This window comes from Harpia harpyja, chromosome 12 (genome assembly GCF_026419915.1).
Source record: "Harpia harpyja isolate bHarHar1 chromosome 12, bHarHar1 primary haplotype, whole genome shotgun sequence".
Classification (NCBI taxonomy): Eukaryota; Metazoa; Chordata; class Aves; order Accipitriformes; family Accipitridae; genus Harpia; species Harpia harpyja.
The window spans coordinates 35031517-35052518 of record NC_068951.1 but is presented as its reverse complement, the minus strand read 5'-3'; the positions used below and the strand labels follow the sequence as shown (position 1 = coordinate 35052518).

The following is a 21002-nucleotide window of genomic DNA, read 5'->3' as shown; positions in this document are numbered from 1 at the left end:
TTTTTACTCCATATCTGCTAGAAAAGAAACTCAAACTTAATACAGTGATTTTAGGTGTTAGAGAAGTCACCATTTCCTTTTGCAGTTTGTTCCACAAGGTACTTATTACCACTGTTAAAAATATAAATTAATTTCTAGTCTTAGCAAGGTCTTGTCAGATAAAGAATTTCTGCATGGGAAGAAGTCACTTCCTATGTAGATGTCAAATCATCTCACAAATCTCTCTTCCTTAAATTAAATGAGACTTCTTTAATCTATAACAGCTTTTTCAGCTGTTAATTTATTTTTTGGGGGGGGGGGGAATACGCCAGATATTACTATAAATCTTCCCCACCTCTTATTCTCTACCTCTGCACTACAATCTACAGATCTGCAAACTTGAAAACTTTTTTTGAGAGAGAGTAATTTTGATGAACAATGCTGACCTCTAGGAAAAATTCATCAAACATTACATTCTGCTTGAAATAAGGGAAATTATTCCATCCTCCAACCCTTGCAAAACGAACAAGAGACAAAGTTCTGGACAAGTTAAGCAGCGTGTGCCCAAAACAAAGAAAGAAACAAAACCTTTTGAGGGCTCAATTTCTGTAATTATTTCACATGCAGAGATCCTATTTAGAGCTCCAAGATTTAGAGCCAACTACTTACATAGCCCAATACAGTTCCTTATAAGAATTACTTTTCTTATTTCTATATGTGTCTTTTGCTTGAAAAGTTTTGGTCATAGCTCAGGACTTAATTGTCTTCTTGTAACCAACAGTTATAACCTATGCAAATCCTGAAAGACACCAAAATCTTCATTTTAAATGAAATTAACTGCCTTGCCTCTTGCTCTTCTGCCTACAGAGGAGTCCTTAACCCGATTCAGATGCACAGATTGTTTTTTCCCCACTGTATTGTATAGAAAACAGTTACTGCCAATGAGTATCCCCCTGAGATCAGAACCAGACTCTGTATCTTTGCTAGAAGCATCTAGGGAAGAAAAGGTTAACAGATACAAACACACATATGGTTGGTACAGTCTTGAGAAGACATGAATCTCAAGGCAGCTGGAAGATGCCAAGACTACACCTGAGAATTTGAAACCAAAGCCCAACAGGATTCTCCTACCATTAAACAGAAAAGGTAAGATGGCTCTAACCAAAAGTAGTAAGGTAACTGATCACATATAGTGACCTGTGATTTTGATGCTTGGAATCCACATCCATTATTCAGCTGAAAGACTAAGTTTATTGGTTGTTCATAAGACAATAGTTCCAGTGACAGAATTCATAACCAAATAACTATTTTATTCATCATTATTGACTTGTCCCTGCCCTATATATCTACCAGAGGAATGAAAGAAGTGTTTGGCTGTATGCAATTTTCACTTCAGAAATGCAGGCTGTGAAGAAACTAAGAAATAAATTCTTGTAATAATAGCACCTCACTAAGAACTGTACAGTAAGTGAGTTTAGCTCTGTTTCCTTATGCTGACTACAATGTCAGCAGAAACTATGCTCCAGAAATACACCTAGGAATGAATCAAGACTACTAACTTTAGTAATCTTTATTATAGTAAGAATTAGACCCCTTCAGCAGGTGTGGCCATTGACATGATTTTCATTCAGGTATACAATTTTCAGCCCCATTTTGAGTTTGGAAATCATTTAATCCAAACGCTGAGGCACTTCTGTTCCTGTAAAACAGGGCTGCAAAAAGGTAGCTCTTGCAAACCCCAAACAGCAGCAGTCTCTCCTCAAGTGCTTGGGTGACCAGGGCTTAGAAGCTAAAAGCAGGATGCATTCCTATAGTACCTGTTGCACAGTTTCTAGGATGAGGATGGATCCCTGCTCTCTGTATAGTGGGCATGCTGCTTTATAATATTAGCTAAACTGACTGAAACCAGAGAGTTGCAATAATTGTGACCCAGGATTTAAAACTAGTCTGCCGATCACTCAAGGCACACAGCTGCTTAGGCACTTGTTTGTTACCAATTTTTTACTGACTGCCATTTTCCTACACTTTTAAATGCTCCTGCTGCCAGGGAAACAGTGCACCATCTTCACAGTTCTCATAATCCCTGACAAAGTAAATGTCTGTGCCAATGTGTTGCTGCTAAGTACAAAACTGGTCTGACCAGCTTCAACCCCAATGGCTGCAACCTGGTTTGCCTGAGAATTTTACTCCTTGATCTAATCTTTGTTTTATTTATAGTCATATTTCAAATTAAAAGTAGAATCTGGTTTACTCTTGCTCTTCTGAGGACCTTGACATTTTCTCCCTCGTGACAGAATAGTTTCAAGAAATAGAGCCAAATTTACTTCTGGATTCCATTGATGTAGATCTACTGGAATCAGTGAAGTTGCACTCTTGTTAATATCACCCTTCAATATTTGGATTCTATAGTTTTGTGTAAAGTCAATAAACAGGTCACAGAAATACTGCACAAGTGCATGGGCAGCCAGATCCTCACATGGCTTAAACTGTCACAACTTGACCAGTGCCATGGTAGCTATTAGCAAATAAAACTGCAGCCTAAAATCTTCATTGCAAATTTCACACTAAATTTCACGACAGTACACAACACTGCATTAAGTGCAGAGGCTTGAGAACAACATGTAATTCACCTTCATGACCTTCCCATGAGGAAGTCAGTAAATATTATTTTGAAGAACTGGGGAAATTAAGACAGAAGTTTAAACAACCATCTTCAAAAAGTGTCATTGGTTTAAAAGCACATATTTCCTGTTGCCCAGTTCAGACCAGAATTTCAAGCACGGACCACTTACAGTTCCAACTAAATCAAGAGGGAACTTCACCTATTCATTCCATTGAAAAGTTACAGAGAATTCGTTCCTAGCTGGGTCTTTAAAACGGAAGCACTGAAAGGGAGTGGCTCCTTCTGAAAGGTTTGAGTCACAACCATGGGAAAATATGAGCTTGAGAGAGCTGAGAGTTTTATTAAACAGGCACAGATGTCAGAGACAGTATTTAAAGCATCAGTTCCTGTTTTCAAACTGTAATACCATGTACTGATCCAATAAAGCCAAATTCAATTTCTGTTTAAAAATAATTTTAAAAGAGACAATAAAAAACCTACTATGCAAAATATCTTACTTTATATATATATAGCAGTATATATAAACTAATATACTGCTATTGCTTAATATATAAGTTATAGAAGATATTCTGAAATAGAAGTCCTTTCTTTGACTGTTACCATTTTACAACTTAGCATTACAAAGTATTTGCTGAAGAAGTGAGAGAGAATTTATTTCCAGGTAGTCCTTCAGAAAACAATGCTGATATGCAATTCTTCGAGTAAAACAAGCTATGCATTGGAATTCTTTGCATTGTCATGGAGATCTTACCTTTAACAGCAACTGGTACTTGGTGATTCTCTGGACTGGCTTTAAGAGATAAGCATCTAGCGAGAGCTTATGATCCAATTTACGCTGACATTCCTGTAAGAGACAACAGGGAAGAAAAATACAATTGTTTCTTGAAACACAGGCAAAACACCAAGTTCATTATCATCCGGTAATTTGAAGATTATATGTCTGTGAATTAATTGAGAGAGAAATTTGTTCCATCTGCATAGAAGTTTCCGGGTTACTTTTGCCACAGTGAAAATATATCTAAACAAGACCTAATGTTTAGGTTCAACTTAGTGTCGAAATCTGGCATGCCCTGCTTATGAGATTGCAATCATCTGGGGTTTGCAAAGAAGCCAGCACTTGGGCATAGCCTGAAGAGTCAGGCTCCTGTCCAGGAAATCTACCTGTTACTCTACCTACCTAGTCTTTTGTAGAAAGCTCCTTGACATACTGAGCACCTGCCATCAGTATAAGAAGCATACAGAAAAGTCTGTATATTTCTCTAAGTTTTCTAAAGAAAGAAGAGATACAGAAGGAAAACAAGCTTTCATGGTCTTGCACTGCTAGTCTGCAATGAAATTCCACCTGAAAAAAGATGCTGTCTCCACACTGTCTCCAGAGAGCTTCGGACCTTGGCTTGTTCTGACAGTATTTTTCATATATTTGGAGGTCCTCTTTCTGCAAGAAAAGGAGAGTTTAAGGTAAGAAAAAAAGAATCCACAGAGCATCTGCCTTGAGTCACACTTTTTCTTACCTTCCATCCTAACACGTGAAGTTATTAATACATCGGCATGACTCTTGTATGTAAAAATATACTGAAGCTACCAAACTTGCTTTTTACTCCTGGAGAGTTAAATACACCTGAAAGTGAGATTTTTTTTTTTTCTTCACTTTTTGCACAAAGCAAGGAGACTTCAGACTGGAAGATGCATAACCTAATTGCAAAACTGTTATTTTCCAGGGAAGGGGAATAGATGGTTTAAAACCAAAAAAATTAGAAATGTAAATTTTGATAGCAATACTGGTATAGACTGGTAATTACTAACAAAGCTCACCACTTAGCTAAGGTTTACATGTCCAAACCACTCTGAAAATAGTGTTGGCTCTCAACAGTACAATGATGAATTAAAAAGCAGCAAGTTTGTCTTGTTGATGTCCCAGGCCAGGTGGGGGAAGTATTTCAACTCTGTCCTATCCAAATTAGAAGTGGGTGGATTCACTTGACTTCTATTTACCTTTGACTACACTCCAGGTGCTCTTACTGAAGTCCACGGCAAAAATCTCACTGACTTCAGTGAAAACAAAGGCAATCTCTATAAAAGCCTGGAGAGGTGTATTTCAAGCTCCCTAGGCTATATGGGTGGATACAGATAGACAGGTGTTCCTCTGCCAGGTTCTCGGCTCACTAACTGCGCACCTGGTCAGCACAGAAGCCCTGGAGCCACGCGACCATGGAGCAGTGCCATACAGATACCTGAGCAGGGCTGGCTGTGTCTGACCGGCTGGGAGCTTCCCATCTTTGTCTGCACCTATGGTGGTGGATGTGACCTTAGTGAACCAAAGACAGCACCAAAAATAAATCTCAGGAATTCCTGACTCTTGCCTCTGTGCTGTCAGCCCACTAGACAGCTCCTATACACTCTTGGTGCAGGGAAAGCATTTTCTTTTGTACGGAGTTACTAGAAGAAACCAGTCTTGCTGCCATCTTCCTCTATAGACCTATACTGCTGTCACCCTGATGAATCGGGTATGAAAGCAGAGCTATGCCATGTAACACCTTTCTGCATTAAGGATTATGCAATACAAAAAGCTCCGTTACAACTCAATAGAGTATTAATGGTGCTGTTTCAAAAGTGAGTGCAGTGTTTTCTTCATACAAATAGAATTGTTTGTACGTGTTGCCTTGGATGGAAGTTAGCAGGGGGTAAAACCCACAAAACTAGAACTAATAACAAAGTGTAATCAAGCATTACAATTTGTTCCTGGCCCACAGAAACCTAATTGGACTGGGCAAGAACAGAGGCAGCAACAGTCAAGAGCACTATCAGGGGGAAGAGAAAAGTACCAATTTAAATTTAAAGAGAAGGTACAACAATCAACAATTTACTGGTAATTTGTCATAGTAGAACCACCCTATGCCAATGCAATCTACTGCTGCCTAAATCAGTGACACCTGCTCAGGCAGATACTTACATCTTCAAATACAGCTTTAAGTTTCTTAATAAGGTAAGGAATAGGAAATTTCTGGTGAAATTACTAGGATCAGACTCTAAAATGCCAAGAAATAATTAATTGCCTAATTACTCAAATCCCAGTCTGAAATGTTCCACACATCTCTCTCTTCATATGCAGAGGTTCTGACTTCTTGCTGGTACTTTTACACCGTGCTCGTCTCTCCTGTAATGCTTTTCCTTTCCATGGTGATTTGCATGCTGAGATCTTTGTAAGCTTTCACGCACATGGCTGTATTGGGTTTGCGTGGCAAGGTTTTGGTAGCAGAGGGGCTACAGGGGGTGGCTTCTGGGAGAAGCTGCTAGAAGCTTCCCCCATGTCTGACAGAGCCAATGCCAGCCGGCTCCAAGACGGACCCGCCGCCGGCCAAGGCCGAGCCCATCAGCGATGGTGGTAGCGCCTCTGGGATGATATATTTCAGAAAGGGGAAAAGTTGCTGTGCAACAGAAACTGCAGCTGGAGAGAGGAGTGAGAACATGAGAGAAACAACCCTGCAGACCCCCAGGTCAGTGAAGAAGGAGGGGGAGGAGGTGTTCCAGGCACCGGAGCAGAGATTCCCCTGCAGCCCGTGGTGAAGACCATGGTGAGGCAGGCTGTCCCCCTGCAGCCCATGGAGGCCCATGGTGGAGCAGACATCCACCTGCAGCCCGGGGAGGACCCCACGCCTGAGCACGGGGATGCCTGGAGGAGGCTGTGACCCTCTGGGAAGCCCACACTGGAGCAGGCTCCTGGCAGGACCTGTGGACCCGTGGAGAGAGGATCTCATGCTGGAGCAGGTTTTCTGGCAGGACTTGTGACCCCATGGGGGACCCACGCTGGAGCAGTCTGTCCCTGAAGGACTGCAGCCCGTGGGAAGGACCCACACTGGAGCAGTTCGTGAAGGACTGTCTCCCACGGGAGGGACCCCACACTGGAGCAGGGGAAGAGTGTGAGGAGTCGTGCCCCTGAGGAGGAAGGAGCAGCAGACACCAGATGTGATGAACTGGCCACAACCCCCATTCCCCGTCCCCCTGCGCTGCTGGCTGGGAGGAGGTAGTGAAAATCAGGAGTGAAGTTGTGCCCAGGAAGAAGGGAGGGGCAGGGGGAAGGTGTTTTAAGATTTAGTTTTTATTTCTCATTATCCTACTCTGATTTGACTGGTAATAAATTAAACTAATTTTGCCACAACAAGTTTGTTTTGCATGTGACGGTAATCGCTGAGTCATCTCCCTGTCCTTATCTCAACCCACGAGCCTTTCATTATCTTTTCTCTCCTCTGTCCAGTTGAGGAGGGGGAGTGATAGAGTGGCTTTGGTGGGCACCTGGCATCCACCCAGGGTCAACCCACCACAGGCGTATATGCACAGTTCCAATTATCTTTGTTGCCTGCTGATATATGAATAAATTTTGCTTCAGATTAGAATTTAGCCATTTGAATCCAACTCACAAGTTTCTGGTCAGGTGCTACAGTCCTTTCATGGTAGGTTCCTTTTCTAAATGTTTCTTTCTCCCTGAATGACCAAATGGTTCAACTGCTGACTCCTATTAAATTATTCTCTTTTTCCAAGGTTAGCAGTATGACTAAGAAAACAGTAGTAATTCACAGTGAGTGAGTCACTCCTGCCAGGCACCTCACCTGGCACATGTCGGTAAGCAGTCTGACACACCTTTTGTTTCTTCCTGAGCATTCTTACCTTGGTTTGGTAAGCTTTCCTTCTTCCCAGCCTTGTGTTTAGCAGATCAGCCCAGAGTGTCCCTTTGTTGCTGATAAAGCACTAGAAGACCCATCCTGCAAGGCATTCAGCACACATCCCCTCTTTCAGCATCTGTGTCCTTGCCACATGGAGCTTTAAGCAAGGTCAAGCATCTTGGTGATAGTATAAGAGCTGCCATGCAGGCAAAGTTGAGCTGGCTTACTTGTAATTTAGTTCATATGAAGATCATGCCCTAACAAGGTCAGGCAAAGTGGGAGGGAGGACAAGAGGGGCATTTATGGCTCATCTTCCACCTGATTCTGCTACTGTGTTCCAGGAGAGAAGCCAGAGAGGAGAAATAGGCTGGGACTCCGCAGGCTGTTTCTGCCATCACCTGAGAAGAAGAGTTCACATCCCTGGTGACAGCTGACCAGGTGGCACTGGTGGAGGTGGAAGAGTGTGTGGGGACATGGCAGGGGAACGAGTGGCAGGGGATGGAGGGATTCAGGCACCAGGGTGTCCCACTGCAGCTCTCAGGACACTTTCAAGCAGCTCTGGAATCAGGACTGAAAAGTCCCAGTGTGATAAGACAGGGTAATATTCTTCAAGTATGAATCTAAAGATCAGTCTGTTTCTAATCACAGGCCCACCACAACGTTGTGGCAGGATGGTTACAGCCATACAAAGAAGGAGAAATGGGAAGTGAATCTGCAACAATGCGAGTTTCCCCCCAGAACTTGGCATCACCTCGAACTGCAGCCGTTTCAGTTTCCCCCGTGCCAAAGCAAGCACGGTCATAAGTCACAGGGCAAGCCAGAAGCCTCTGCTCAGCAGGAAGACGCAAAAAGCTGCCAAATCATGGGGAACACAAACACACAACCAGGCTTTTGTTTGTGCCTCCTAAAGGCAGTCCAACAGAAACAACAAATTTCTGGACTTTATGTGGCTTCTTCTAAAAACAGAACATAAGGCAAGTTCTTGAATCAAAGGTGTTACTATGTGAGCAGAGACATCTCAAGAGAGAGGCTTTTGCTTTCTTAGCGCGAAATTTGAAATAGGGAGAAAGCAAATGCATGATGTAACCTCTTATTCGATAGATTTAGCGTTGTTTGGCTAGGCCATAGAAACTGATAAGCAAAGGTGACAGAGGGACTGTTTTTCTTTCACTTCACACCTGAACCATAGCTTTATTGCTGCTGATTTCATATTGGTAGAATAGTAAGGAGAATTGGGCTCAACAGCTGTTTTTACAGAGAGAGACATAAGCTACAATATTTAAACAAGAAATCTGAACTTTCTGCAGAATTACAGGATCAATTCTGCATCAAAAATTTCTCTTTAGCTCCAAATCCAGGGATGTTTGCAACATATAGACTATTTTATGCTTCTTGGATTTCAAAGGTCTGCATTCTTCAAAGACTGTTTATCCTATTTTGCATAATGATTTCACCACAATATTTTCCTGCTCAGCATCTGAATCTTGGGATAACAACATATTCCTTAGTAGTGTCATTTACTCAAGCTCTAAATGCTTCGCTGTTAAACAGAAGATAATTCAGTGGACTTATATTCACATTTACACTCGTATGATGCTCTTCAGCCTGACCTGTTTGTAAATTGGGGGCATACCCTTTGGAAGTATCATATGTTCATAATTCCCACTGAAATCTTAAAGATGTGGCAGTGCTCAACACCTCTGACAATTGGGGTATGTATGTTTCATCCAAATCTGTCTGTATTTCATACAGCACCTTGTTAAAAAAAGATTTAACATGTACCCTGGAAAAGCAGAAAATGCTACATGCAGTATACAGTAGAAGCAGGAGGTACCTTTGACTACAGTAAAGAGGACACATATTCCCGTTTCTCATGCCTTTTCCACTTCCCATGCAAAACACAGTCTTATTCAAGCAGTTTTGTCAGACTATGAAAATGGTAGGAACTCACCGAAACAGTATTTTAATTATTAGTAGGGCCTCTGAATGAGTGCTAAATAAACAAGCACCTTTTCTTATGTTACAGGAAATAGAACTAAGTCACGATAACTGGAGGAGGCGGGGGGGAATGACTGGGAGCTCTTGGAGAGAGTTGCAGAACTTAGGCACTGAAAGTCACAGCAAGTGAAAACACCTGCATCTGACCAGAACCACCACTGCCTTTTGGCTTTGGGCTTTCTCATAAACTGAGCTCACTCCACTTTTAAACAAACAGCTAACCCTCACCACTTCATACAAGTGGGGAGAAACCCACTTGGTTGTTGACTTATGTGAACAAGTAAAGGAATTGACCTCATGGAGTTATGGAGTTGGTGGGGTTTCACCACGCAAGGAAGGTGATAGACTCTGCTGGACCAGTTCTAGGGGAGTAAGTCTCCTGAATGGTGCAGAGAAAAGAGAGAGAGGATCAACCAGGAACAGGATGTACTGTCTGCTCTCAGCGCAATCTGCTGTGATACCGTTCTCTGCTTACTTACAGTAGGGTTGTGTCTGGCATACATCAGACTGCTGGTATAGATTCGTCTGATATGAAAAGCATGTTAAACATTTGGATGACTGTTGTTGTGTTTTTTGGTTTGTTTTTTTTTTTAACCAGGGCTTAAAATACATTGGTAAAACACCAGTAACAGATCTCTTCCTGTCAGTAAACCACTTAAAGGTTCAGATTTCAGAATACACACTTGTTAATTGTGGCTTAATTTGGGAATATCTGCTTATGTGAGTTTCCGTCATTCACAAAAGCAATCAGAGTGAAAGGATAGAAGTAAATCTGTAAGTACTGCAGAATAAGACCATAGATATTCATACAAACCTGCAAAACGATTCACTTACTCTTTTCAAAAAGCATCGTGCAAGAAGCTCAGGGTTTTCAATGCAATTTTCTATCTCCTTAAGGAAAATCCTGAGGGGGAGAAAAGAAAGCAAACAGTAATGTAACATCCTACTCGCACCGTGTGCTAGTTTCTGTGTAAATCCAGCTGAAAGCCTACATTTTTGTAGTAAGAGGATTCCATGGGGAAGGTAACAATTCTGACACACAAAGAAAAACATTACATATGTATTTTAGAAAAATGGGACGTGGTTCACAGATGATTGCCTGAATCACCAATATTATGTTTTCATCTGCTCACAAGCATCTGATACATCTGGTTCCTCTGGCTGTTGAGATTTGTTTCCAATATGAAGCCCAAACACCTGCTTCCCATTTGGTTATGAGGATTTTTCAGAACAGCTAGAAAAGACAGAAAAGCTCTGTCAGATGCAGTTGCTTGATCAGCAAGCAGTGAAAATATGGGATATAGTCCAAAGGCTTCTGCAGTGGCAGTCAATGCACTAAGCCTTTAGGGAAAGAAAGACCAGGCTTGCAAAGGGAGGGGAATGTCATTCTCCAAATGGAAGACACATTCTTTCAAAATAATACATAAACTGAAAAGAATTTTTCTACTGTGTATCAACTACTCTGGCATAATATTTAAACTTGCAAAAGAGGGACTTTTTTATTTATTTTGTTCAACTGTTTGTTACATCTTACAGGCCATTATTATCCAAAAGAATTCCTAAATTCTCACTTCGGCTACAGCCAGTTTTACTTAATTGAGGCTAGGAAAAGCAGGAAATTTGCTGAAGTAGCCCTAAGCTTTGTTTTGAAATATGATCAAAAAGAGGTTAATCTTGTTCATAATTGGTATTCTGTAGTTATGGGCACTAGATCACCTTGTCCACACTGTGGACAAGGCTTCTGGAAAGGTTTATGATCATGTGAAGGATGAAATTCCTTAAGAAAAGTGCTATCAAATATATCATGTCTTCTGATGTGATAACAGAAATATAGGACAAATAAGCTGAACACTAAGAAAACTTCCTCACAGAGGAGTTTTGCCAGAGACAGAATATCGGGATTTAGTCCTGTGACAGCTACCAGTGTACCAAGAGAGGTGGTAAAATACTCGCCATTAGGGACATTCAAAATGGATAATGCCAGGGGAAATCTCAAGTAAATGCACAAAAGGGTATAATCTTTCACAAAAAAGATTAAATAGATGATCTCAGAAGTCTTCTCCACACATGGGTTTTATAGAACACACAGAGGCAAAGTGAGGATGACTTTTCGTGCCTGCGTATGTGCGAGCATGACAAAGCACCCCACATAAAAGGAGTAGAAATGACAGTAGCACCCGAGGGCGCAGGACAATCGCCAGTTCCCACGTGCCTGTTGTGGAATTCGTAGATTTCTGGGAGGTTCCCAAAAAGAATTTCCTTCTTGTTCTGGAGTGCAGATGGCATCAGATGTACTAAATTGGGATTGTCCATTTCTGAAGCATATCCCTGCAGAGAAGAGCGGAAAATAAAACCAGCCTGTTTTTACCAGGGAAGAAGTACTGTGTCTGAGACACTGAAAAGCCCCAAAGTCTGTGTGCTTTTTGTTCTCAACAGAGCTTATAAAGGCTTCTCCTATGCCGGCTTCATTGTTGCTCCCATGAATTTCTGATGCTTCTAATTTTCCCCAGAGCTTTTACCCCTGATAGCTGTGCAAACACATTTTTAACCACAAATGGACAGATTACCGGATTAACAAAAAAGATGAAATGATGTCCCTAGGATTCAAAAGCCATTTTGGTCGTGTAGGGATGGAAACTGCTAAGTTTGATAGACACATATCCTTCTGCTACACTGCTTCACTGCAAAAGGGTTAGTTTGGATTTATATGTTGGACTGTGGTATTTGGCTTGATTATTCGGTTGTTTCTTGTAGAAACTGGATTGTGTTTCTTCAATAAAAACTTTGAGAGAAGAACATTCTGAGTGTAGAATTTAAACGCAAAAGTAATATATCAATTATCAGAGCTGTCAGCTCCCACAGATCAAATCCAATAAAGAAGCAACCGCATGGTTGTAAAAAGAAACTACCCAGTCCTTTAAGTCCCACCCAAACACAAGCATGATTGAGCCCTACTCAGCCTCCATCCTCCCACAGACTAGAGACCCCAGACTCTGCACACACAGAGTATGCTGGTATCCTATGAGTTTCAAAAGCTGAAGAGTTATATTTGTGGTGTAAGCAGCTCTTTTCTGTGTTCAGACACTGCATGGGACTATAAACAAGAGGAGGAAGAGGGCCTTCTTTATTCTCAATCATTTTCCAAACTTACATTCACAGAAATTTAGTGTCTGTTCCCATGGAAATCAAGGGTGCTGTTTCTGAAGCCTATTGATGATATTTTGAAAAGGCACATTATTAACTATTCCTCTGTCCCTAACTTTGAGAACCATGCAAATTTTATCATTCTGTGGGCTGGGATCAGAAAATGTGCCTCTTCCTTTAAGCCCTGAGGAAAGATGTTCAAAACATCCTTCTTGTTTTCCATCTCCAAGGCTGAGCTATCTTGCTAACAGAGCCTGTGTATTCTAACACTAAGTGGGAGGTGAGAGTGCTCAGCCCATGAAGGATGTGCACCTGCAGTGATGACTTAGAGGTTAAGCACCAGAAGTCACTACAGAAGAATTTCTTACCTCTATTATACTTTGAAGTTCTTCTACATAAACCCGTTCTGTTTCTATCAGCTCATTGATTATGTGGCTAAAAAAGAAGAAAGGTGGAAAGTTATAGTGTTTACCAACAGTTCAACAAAGCACACATGAAAGAAAAAACGGTTTTCCTTGTATATTCCTCTTTATGCCTCTGACCACATAAAAAAACCCTCCTGTGACATCTCTGAAGGTCATTTCTCCATACTTCAATATTGTGCCTTGTTGATAAGCTTAAAAGTCCTGAACATCCCTTGAACTATTTTTTTTCAGCTCGTTTTAAACTTCATTTTGGTTGCTTCCATTATTTTTATACCTACGAATTTGAATAAAAAGATTTAAAATGCCCCAGAAGGCAAACAAAAAATGTTTCCTCTTCTAATGATAACTAACAATACTCAATAAAAGGGGATTATATTTCCCAAGGCTATGTTACATTTCTGTTTTACTTTCTTTTATGAAATAAACAAAATTGGTGATCAGGCTTCCTTTCTTTAATACATTGTGAAAACGGGCAACAGGATGATGTCAGAAGTCTGAAAACATGGAATTAAATTAAGAGTAAAATATTTATACAATATTTTGGACTTTTCATTTCTAATACTAGTTCAATGCTTCTAGGTAACTTGGAGACATATATCTTGAAGATGCCTGATTTATTTCACAGAAATATGAATGTAACCAATTCACTTTTGGACAAATAACTAATTAGATTTAAAAAAAAAATTGCATTAAATTCCTCAACTTTTTTCATGCATGAGTTGTCCCACATTCTCAAGAAGATGTTCTCTTTAATATTCTTATTGAACTAAGTTTTCAGGATAGCTCTTCCAGAGCTTTGAGCAGTTTGTCCAAGTAGAAAAGGACTAATGCCTATTATTCCTTTCCTGGTCCATGCTTCACAAGAGTCTGTAACCACACAGCTACATCAAGCAAAAACACATCAGCAGAGGGACACTAGGGAGTAACGTCTAGAGGAACTGGAGTATGGCCAGTCATAAGCAGCACACAACCTGAGGCTAGTAAATGTGTAGGCAACTATTGGCATCAATACCGGCACATGCATTTGTCCAATATCTCCCTGTACATACGTTAGGGTAAGGATAAAATTGGTGGTGGCTAGAAAGAAGAAAAATATCTTATGCTTGGAGACCCTTCTACCTCAGGAGCTACCTGCCACTTTACACATACAATCAGTAGCATTAATCCCAGGTCTTCCCCTGGAAATGTACTTGTCCAGCATGCCACTGACCAGCCAAAGACATGATGGTGTGTCTGGAGGGTATCCTCCAGAGTAGATGCTACAGGAACCGTGGGGGGTTTTGTGCGAAAATACAAATTTCTGCTATTTTGGTAAAAAGCTCTCCAAGAGACTGGAGGAGATAGAATTCTGCTCCTCTGCTGCCTAGTGCCAGAAGCTTGAAGCCTCTCAAGGCTGCTTTCTACAGGAAAATATAGAGACAGGAAAGTGTCTTCTATCACTCCTGCTGGGAAGTTTGCTCTATGTCTGGTTACCTGGTTTTTATATATCATACAACAGTCACATAATCAGCCAGACCCTGTTAGCCCTTTATATCATGAACCACATTTACACTGTTGCATCCACTGTAAGGGGATTTTGTCATCCTCCGCGCTTCTTAGGATGTCCTTTTTGAGATTAATAAATCAAATGCACTTCTGATAAAGCCTCCTTTAAATGGTATGGCCAGGCATTTGAAAGTAAAATACTCACATTTCAGGCAGCTTGAAATGCAAAAGCACTGACTGAAACCTTACTCGGTTACTAAAATAGATTAATTGATTTGCTTCAGATTTACCTAGTCTTTTTCAAGGCAGTATGTTTTTGCAGGCTAGGTGGGGACCACTTACTCTGGTCTTGTAGGCTATTACTGCTTTATGGACCACTGCTTGAGAAACATTATAAATACTGAGAAGACTAGACCTTACCTTCAACTGACCCATAATGTTTCAAATTTTGTTATAAAATAACTAGGATTTCATAGGTATCTTGCCTTAATGCCTTAAGTAAAGACAAAACTGCAGACTGTCTATCACAAGGTAGGGAAATGGGTCAGAGCTGTACCCTGTATGCTCCAGGAGTCCTGACTCCAATTAGTTAACTCCACATTGATCTCAAATTGAAATATTTATGCACAGGAAAGCCGCATCTAGCAATAGGGAAAAAATGATCTCATCCTTCATGACTGAGCAATACTATTGAGCAAACACGGGTGCAAAGGGATTCTGCAGTACTATGCATGATCTCATAAAGCCAAGCCGTGTTGGACTCTAACCCATGTAAAAGCTCCGTCCACGTTTTCCTGAATTTGCACACCTTTGAGCTGGAAAATATGTTTGGGATATGCTCAGAGTACTAGATTACTCCTCACAAGATAGAGATATATGCTACTTTGATGCACCTTCATGAGAATTGCAGAGTCAATGGCAAAAATGTCCAAAACATTATTTTACAAACATTAGCACTTGCTTTTACAGCTGACTGAAACAAATAAAACTTTGATGGTTAAATATGCCTTTCCTTTTAACAGCTATTGAAGTTACTGCACAGACCAGATGCAAAGGGGGACAAGCAGATTGCTACTATTCTAGCATCACTATCACGTGCAGTGCTGCAAAGAAATCATGAGGACAATGCACAACTTGTTTCTGGAGTCAAAAACGTAGGCTGGCTATAAACTGAACTAACATACCTCATCAAGCTCAAGCCACTAATGGTTATCGAGCTACAACACAAACTCTAGTGGCAGAAACTTGTTGAATCAGACAGGTGTTTGGTGGTCACTATCTACTTCAAACTAAGCAGTTCAAATTTTATTTGTCACTCTGGCTATCAGCTTCAGTAGAGAAAATTGGAGATTCAGTTGTCCAGGTAGGCAGCTAATAGCAGATAAAATAAAACAGACACATGCAAGTATAACTTCCTCTGCAAACTTCATATTTGCATTGGCACGACAGTGTGGCCATAGAAACTGTGCATACATCCTACCTGTGTACACAGCTATGGTCTTTGCAATGATACACAGAACTATTTTAACTTTTAGCACTCTTCAGAGCCAAAGCATGGTTATATTCTTGGTTCCCTTGGTAGACCTAAGAACTACTGCTCCACACTTACTTCATGAATTGGAGAACAGGTTTGACACTGTTTGAAAAGGTTGTTCCATCAGTTATAAGTTTTGAAATATCATCTTTAACTTCAGCTCTAACCTAAATTTATCTTAAGGAAACCTCAAATTCTGTTTATTATTTCTGTTCTCCAGATCCAGAAGACTTAAAATTTCATGTTGCAGAAATTGGAACTTCATGTGGTTTATTTAATGCTCACAATTCACATTTCCAAAGAGCTGCTGCATTGTTTAAAAAATCACGACAGAGCAGGCGTGACAAAGTCACCACAGAAACTTAATGTTTTTAAGTTTTAAATTAATCTTTGATTTTAAATTCATCTTACTGTTGAAAGATGCTTATTTACCTGCAAATAAGACATAGATCTTCCAGATGTTATTTAGTCTGTTACCTAACAGATTACATCAGGACTGACTCTGAAGCAAACCCAACCCTTAGCTAACAATTATACCTGAAAAGCAAATTATTAGTCCATAGGTTTCCTAGTAACTGTCATAAACAAACAACAGTGTGGTGCCTGTCAAAAGCGCAACTGAATGTGATCCAATAAGTAGAACAGAGGCCTTTAGGATATTTTACTATCCAGCATTCTATGAAAGATGAAGCAAAAACGAATTCTTTTAATCTTTTCTGAATCCTGGTTTAACATAGAGTACCAGCTCTTGAATCCCCATTTTAAGAAATCTGTTTTTTAATTGATTTACTAATCCTAATTTTGTTTGGAAACATTGTCCATTCAGAGCATTAAAAAAAATATATCATGTATGAGGAATGTTTTATTAGAGGAAGTTCTGTGGGACTCCTAAGATACTGCTATTGTAGTTATGGAGTTATCATAAAATCTAACACAATTCTTTCAGAAGATTTGATTTTATTATTTAACTTAATTCTGTATGTAGATTTATATTAAGAGCAAATGCTTTAGCTTTTTAAGTGTTATGAAAAACTTGTTTAACTAATCCTTTCACTGCTTGTAAAGGTGGTGCTAGCCATTTTATCATCTCGGTTTCAATGACAATGAAACGGAGACAAAACCATGATGGTATTCCTTCAGCTCCTGGTTAGAGTTCAAGAGCTTCATATCTCTAAACCATGAGTCTGTACATAAAGGGTAATTATTTTCCATTACTTCTCCACAGTGAGAGAGCAGGATTTGCTGCCTAAATAAGACTTTCATAGCTCAAGGGTTGGGGGGGAGGGGGGTTGTTGTTTTTTTGTTTTTAACTTTAGTCTTTTACCACCCACAAATTGTGTCCACATGAAAAAAGAGGAATTTGACCAAACATCCAGCATTCTGTCAGACTCAGCACACATGCTTTAGAGCTGTTTTTACACTTGCCTGTTAGTACCCATGGCCAAGTACATCTCTGGGATTTCCTACCTGGAACACAGGAGCTGTATGCTTAAGCCTCCCACTGTCCCCAAAGCAGAATACTTCTCATGCTTCTGCAAAGTGGGTGCAAATTCTATTCCCAAGGCTGCCACTGGTTGGAAGTGTTGCATGATATAATCCATCCATCTCTATCTGTAACCATCCCACAGTCTCCAGATGTTATTTTATATCATTACAACACTATTCTTCTGAAAGTGTTATTCTGTATTTCTTTCTCTAACAGGGTTGGTGCTACAGCAGCCACCAGGAACACTCAGCACAAACCCATCAGAAAAGAGCCTTCCTTAGCTCCAGCACTCCCAGAGTAACTTATCTGAATTGCTCTCCAAATAATAACCATAGCAGCAAAATCTCAAACATTAAAGGTTGTTGTACATGAATCACTCTTTTGTTAAACTGTTAACAATATAAAGCTGTGCAATTGGTCAAGGGCCTTCCACAGACCTTAGAATTGCCCTGACAAAGATGCAATTTAAGAACAGTAAATTAAAAAGCTACATAAGTGTGTCTTGTTGCTGTGGAGGAAAGCATTAAGAAGGTATAAAGGAGACACTTTTATGCTCACTGTGTGAGCATGCTAGGTTGGTAAATGATGAAGTAGGGAGCTCACTATATGGCACAAGGGATTTAATGGCATTTGAGATAGTCTAATGGCCTAGAAAACTGGTAGTGATGTCATCTGATTCACATCAAGCCATGAGGGATGAAATGAGAAATGGTCATCTCTTCCAGGATGTCATGGGGCAGCAATGGTAACTCAGCATGCACCTGCTGCGAGTACCATGTTTAAGGAAAATATGATGCAGCAATTGACAGGACTATTGTCACAGGCAGTTCTTCCAACTCCCTTTTTCCCTTGTATGGTCTCAGCAAGGATGACTAGGTTAGAAGTCATTTCTGGTGACCAGCTACATCATAAATCCTCTTTACATTGTGCAACATTTGGACAAAGCTAATACTGCAAATGCAAACATACACTGTTTCTAAAAGCAAAAGGACATTGGACTGTAGATAAGAAATTAAGACAAATGCAACTAATCCATTGTCTTTCTAACTGCTAAGAAGAAAGTACAGGCACCAGGGTTCACCCTAATGTTTCTGTCAATAATATCAGAAGTTAAACAAAAGGTGAAACAGTGAAGGAATGAAAAAGCATATCAGAAAAATGAAGAACATAAGCTAATCAATGGCAGAGCAGAGATACGGGCCCTTACTGTAGTTAGAGTTTTAAACTTAGCTCACAGTTCATTCAGTGTCTCTCTTTTTTCTGTGTCCATGTCCAAACTACATAGCAAAGTTTCATGCAGATTTCTATCAGCTTCAGAGGGCTTTTCTGCAGCCTCCAGTGCTGCAACACACATTGCTCACTAGCCTAAATCAGGGACTGGTCTCTTGGAGGTAGCAGCAGATGCAGCACTGATGTATCTGCCACCCCACCTGCTTTTGTATTTGCTTTCCCCTTCACAGAGAAACATGAAGAAAGGAGATGGAGCCAGGAGGGACCACTTGAAATCTTGCCCTTGGTGCTAAGGGACTGTTCATGGTTTGGCCAGTAAGTATGAGAACTTGCATCCTATAAACACACTTGTTGCAGTTGGCTGTGTGTGAGAGGATTCAGAGGTAATTTCCGAATAGAAGCAGCTTGCAGCCTTGACTTTGGACTCAGCGTTGTGATTACAGGAAAGACCCAAACACTCCCCTTGGTGACTGGAAACTGGAGAAAAAACAGGTGTAACTGGGTTGTGTGAGGTAAAGAAGAGGGGAGATCTTCCACACTCCATTGTTCTTTCATTTCAGAGACATTTTACAAGAGTATGTGGTTTGGATGGCAGCACTCCAAAGACAAGAAAACTGAGTTGGCTGAAGTTTATGGGCAGCTCTCACACGGATAGTTCCTCGCCAAGATCATCGCCAAGTAAGCAGGTCATCTCAGCACAGATGGTGAAGGATTAGGCATCTGACCTGAAGGTCTAAGGTTTCCATGGAGTCTGAGAAATCTGTAAGATCCTACCTGTAGGCATCCTTGTTGCCAGTAAACCTTAATTCCACTGGAGTATACTTGCTCCTTCCCCAAAGAAACAGAGACTCACCAAATCGGAAGAGTTCCAAAGGTGGAATATTCTAGTCCCAATAATACCTGACCCACTAGCTTTCCTGGTGTGGAAACAGTGACGTGAAACACTGCTCAGGAAAGCAAGGCCAGCTTTCCCTCTGTGGAGCGACTTTATTATGTGTCCTAGCAGAGAGGGCTCAGCCACCACTAACCTGGCAAAGCACTCTGTATGGCAGAGCCTTTGCTGTTACCGTAACTTGGCAGAATTAGGATGTGGCTGCAGCAGGAAGAGATCACACACAGGCCCACTGATGTGATGTTGTCAGATGTTCCTCCAGCAAAGGAAACTTCTTGTTATGGGAAACAGTTAAAATGCATGAACTAGCTTACATTTCTTTGAATTATTGATCTGGGTTTCTAATGAAACATTGTGGCCTTCGTTACTACTAAGACCACATTTCCCACAGGTGTGATTTCACATCAGTTTGCTTTGGGCAGATTATTCTTGCTTTGGCAACCGTGGCATCCTGTGGCCCTGCAGTACTACTGAGATTATCGCACATTGAGCCAGTTTCTGCTACTCCTGGCTTTGAGAGGCATTGCAGTGCCAGCACAATAAGGGTGATAAGAAAGGAGAAAGTAATAGGAAAACTATTTCTACTTTGTCATTAGTGCTCTCTCTGACCACTGGCAGGTTAGTCATGCCATGCTGAAGCGAAGGAAAAAAATGACTGCATAAAGGATTCTCTCCAACAGGGGTGAGAATGTAGGAGCTGCAAAGGACAGCAAAGCATCAGGAAGAGACTTGGTTTTAGCCAAGGTCGTAAGTGAAACCTTGAAACTGAGGTAAATGCTGGTATTAATTAGCACCCTTCACTTGTAGTGGTGCATTTCTCCATCTCTCACTGCCTGTGCTGACATTTAGACCAAATGTAGCTATTTATATTCCTTTGCACTGTGCAAATAGCAGCTAGCAATGTTGCTAACCAAGTATAAACTAATCCTGCTCTGCATTGCCTTATTGCAACAAAACTTTGTCAATAGGTATTTGTATGAGCTGGCTTCTTCTGGTAACTGAGAGCACACTACTAGGAAGGTCCTTACCACAGTGACCATCAAGAAGACTTGTACCAGCCCATTATATATTAATAACTCTTCCTCCTTCCTTCTTCCTTAATAAGAGAAAAAAAGGAAACATAATTGAATGGCTGGCCAAGCTCCCCAGGTGTGTCAGGTCATGCAACCCAATGCAACGCTACAGGCTGGGGGAAGAGTGGCTGGAAAGCTGCCCGGCAGAGAAAGACCTGGGCGTGCTGGTTGACAGCCGGCTGAATATGAGCCAGCAGTGTGCCCAGGTGGCCAAAAAGGCCAACGGCATCCTGGCCTGTATCAGAAACAGTGTGGCCAGCAGGAGCAGGGAAGTGATTGTTCCCCTGTACTCGGCACTGGTGAGGCCGCACCTCGAGTACTGTGTTCAGTTTTGGGGCCCTCGCTACAGGAAAGACATGGAGGTGCTGGAGTGTGTCCAGAGAAGGGCAACAAAGCTGCTGAAGGGTCTGGAGCACAAGTCTTATGAGGAGCGGCTAAGGGAACTGGGGTTGTTCAGTCTGGAGAAGAGGAGGCT

At 41.1% G+C, this 21002-nt stretch overlaps 1 protein-coding gene across 17 annotated transcripts in view; it reads right to left on the bottom strand.

Annotated features, from left to right (window-relative positions):
* The window catches only part of MCF2L2 (MCF.2 cell line derived transforming sequence-like 2), a 186823-nt gene that overhangs the window by 37343 nt on the left and 128478 nt on the right, over positions 1-21002 (bottom strand). For all 17 annotated transcript variants that reach the window (XM_052804872.1, XM_052804883.1, XM_052804874.1 and 14 more), the window contains exons 16-20: positions 12771-12837; positions 11471-11586; positions 10093-10162; positions 3945-4037; positions 3354-3446 (exon numbers count right to left, since the gene is read on the bottom strand). In XM_052804872.1, coding sequence (XP_052660832.1) covers positions 3354-3446; positions 3945-4037; positions 10093-10162; positions 11471-11586; positions 12771-12837 — 439 coding nt within the window. The remainder of the gene's footprint in view (positions 1-3353; positions 3447-3944; positions 4038-10092; positions 10163-11470; positions 11587-12770; positions 12838-21002) is intronic.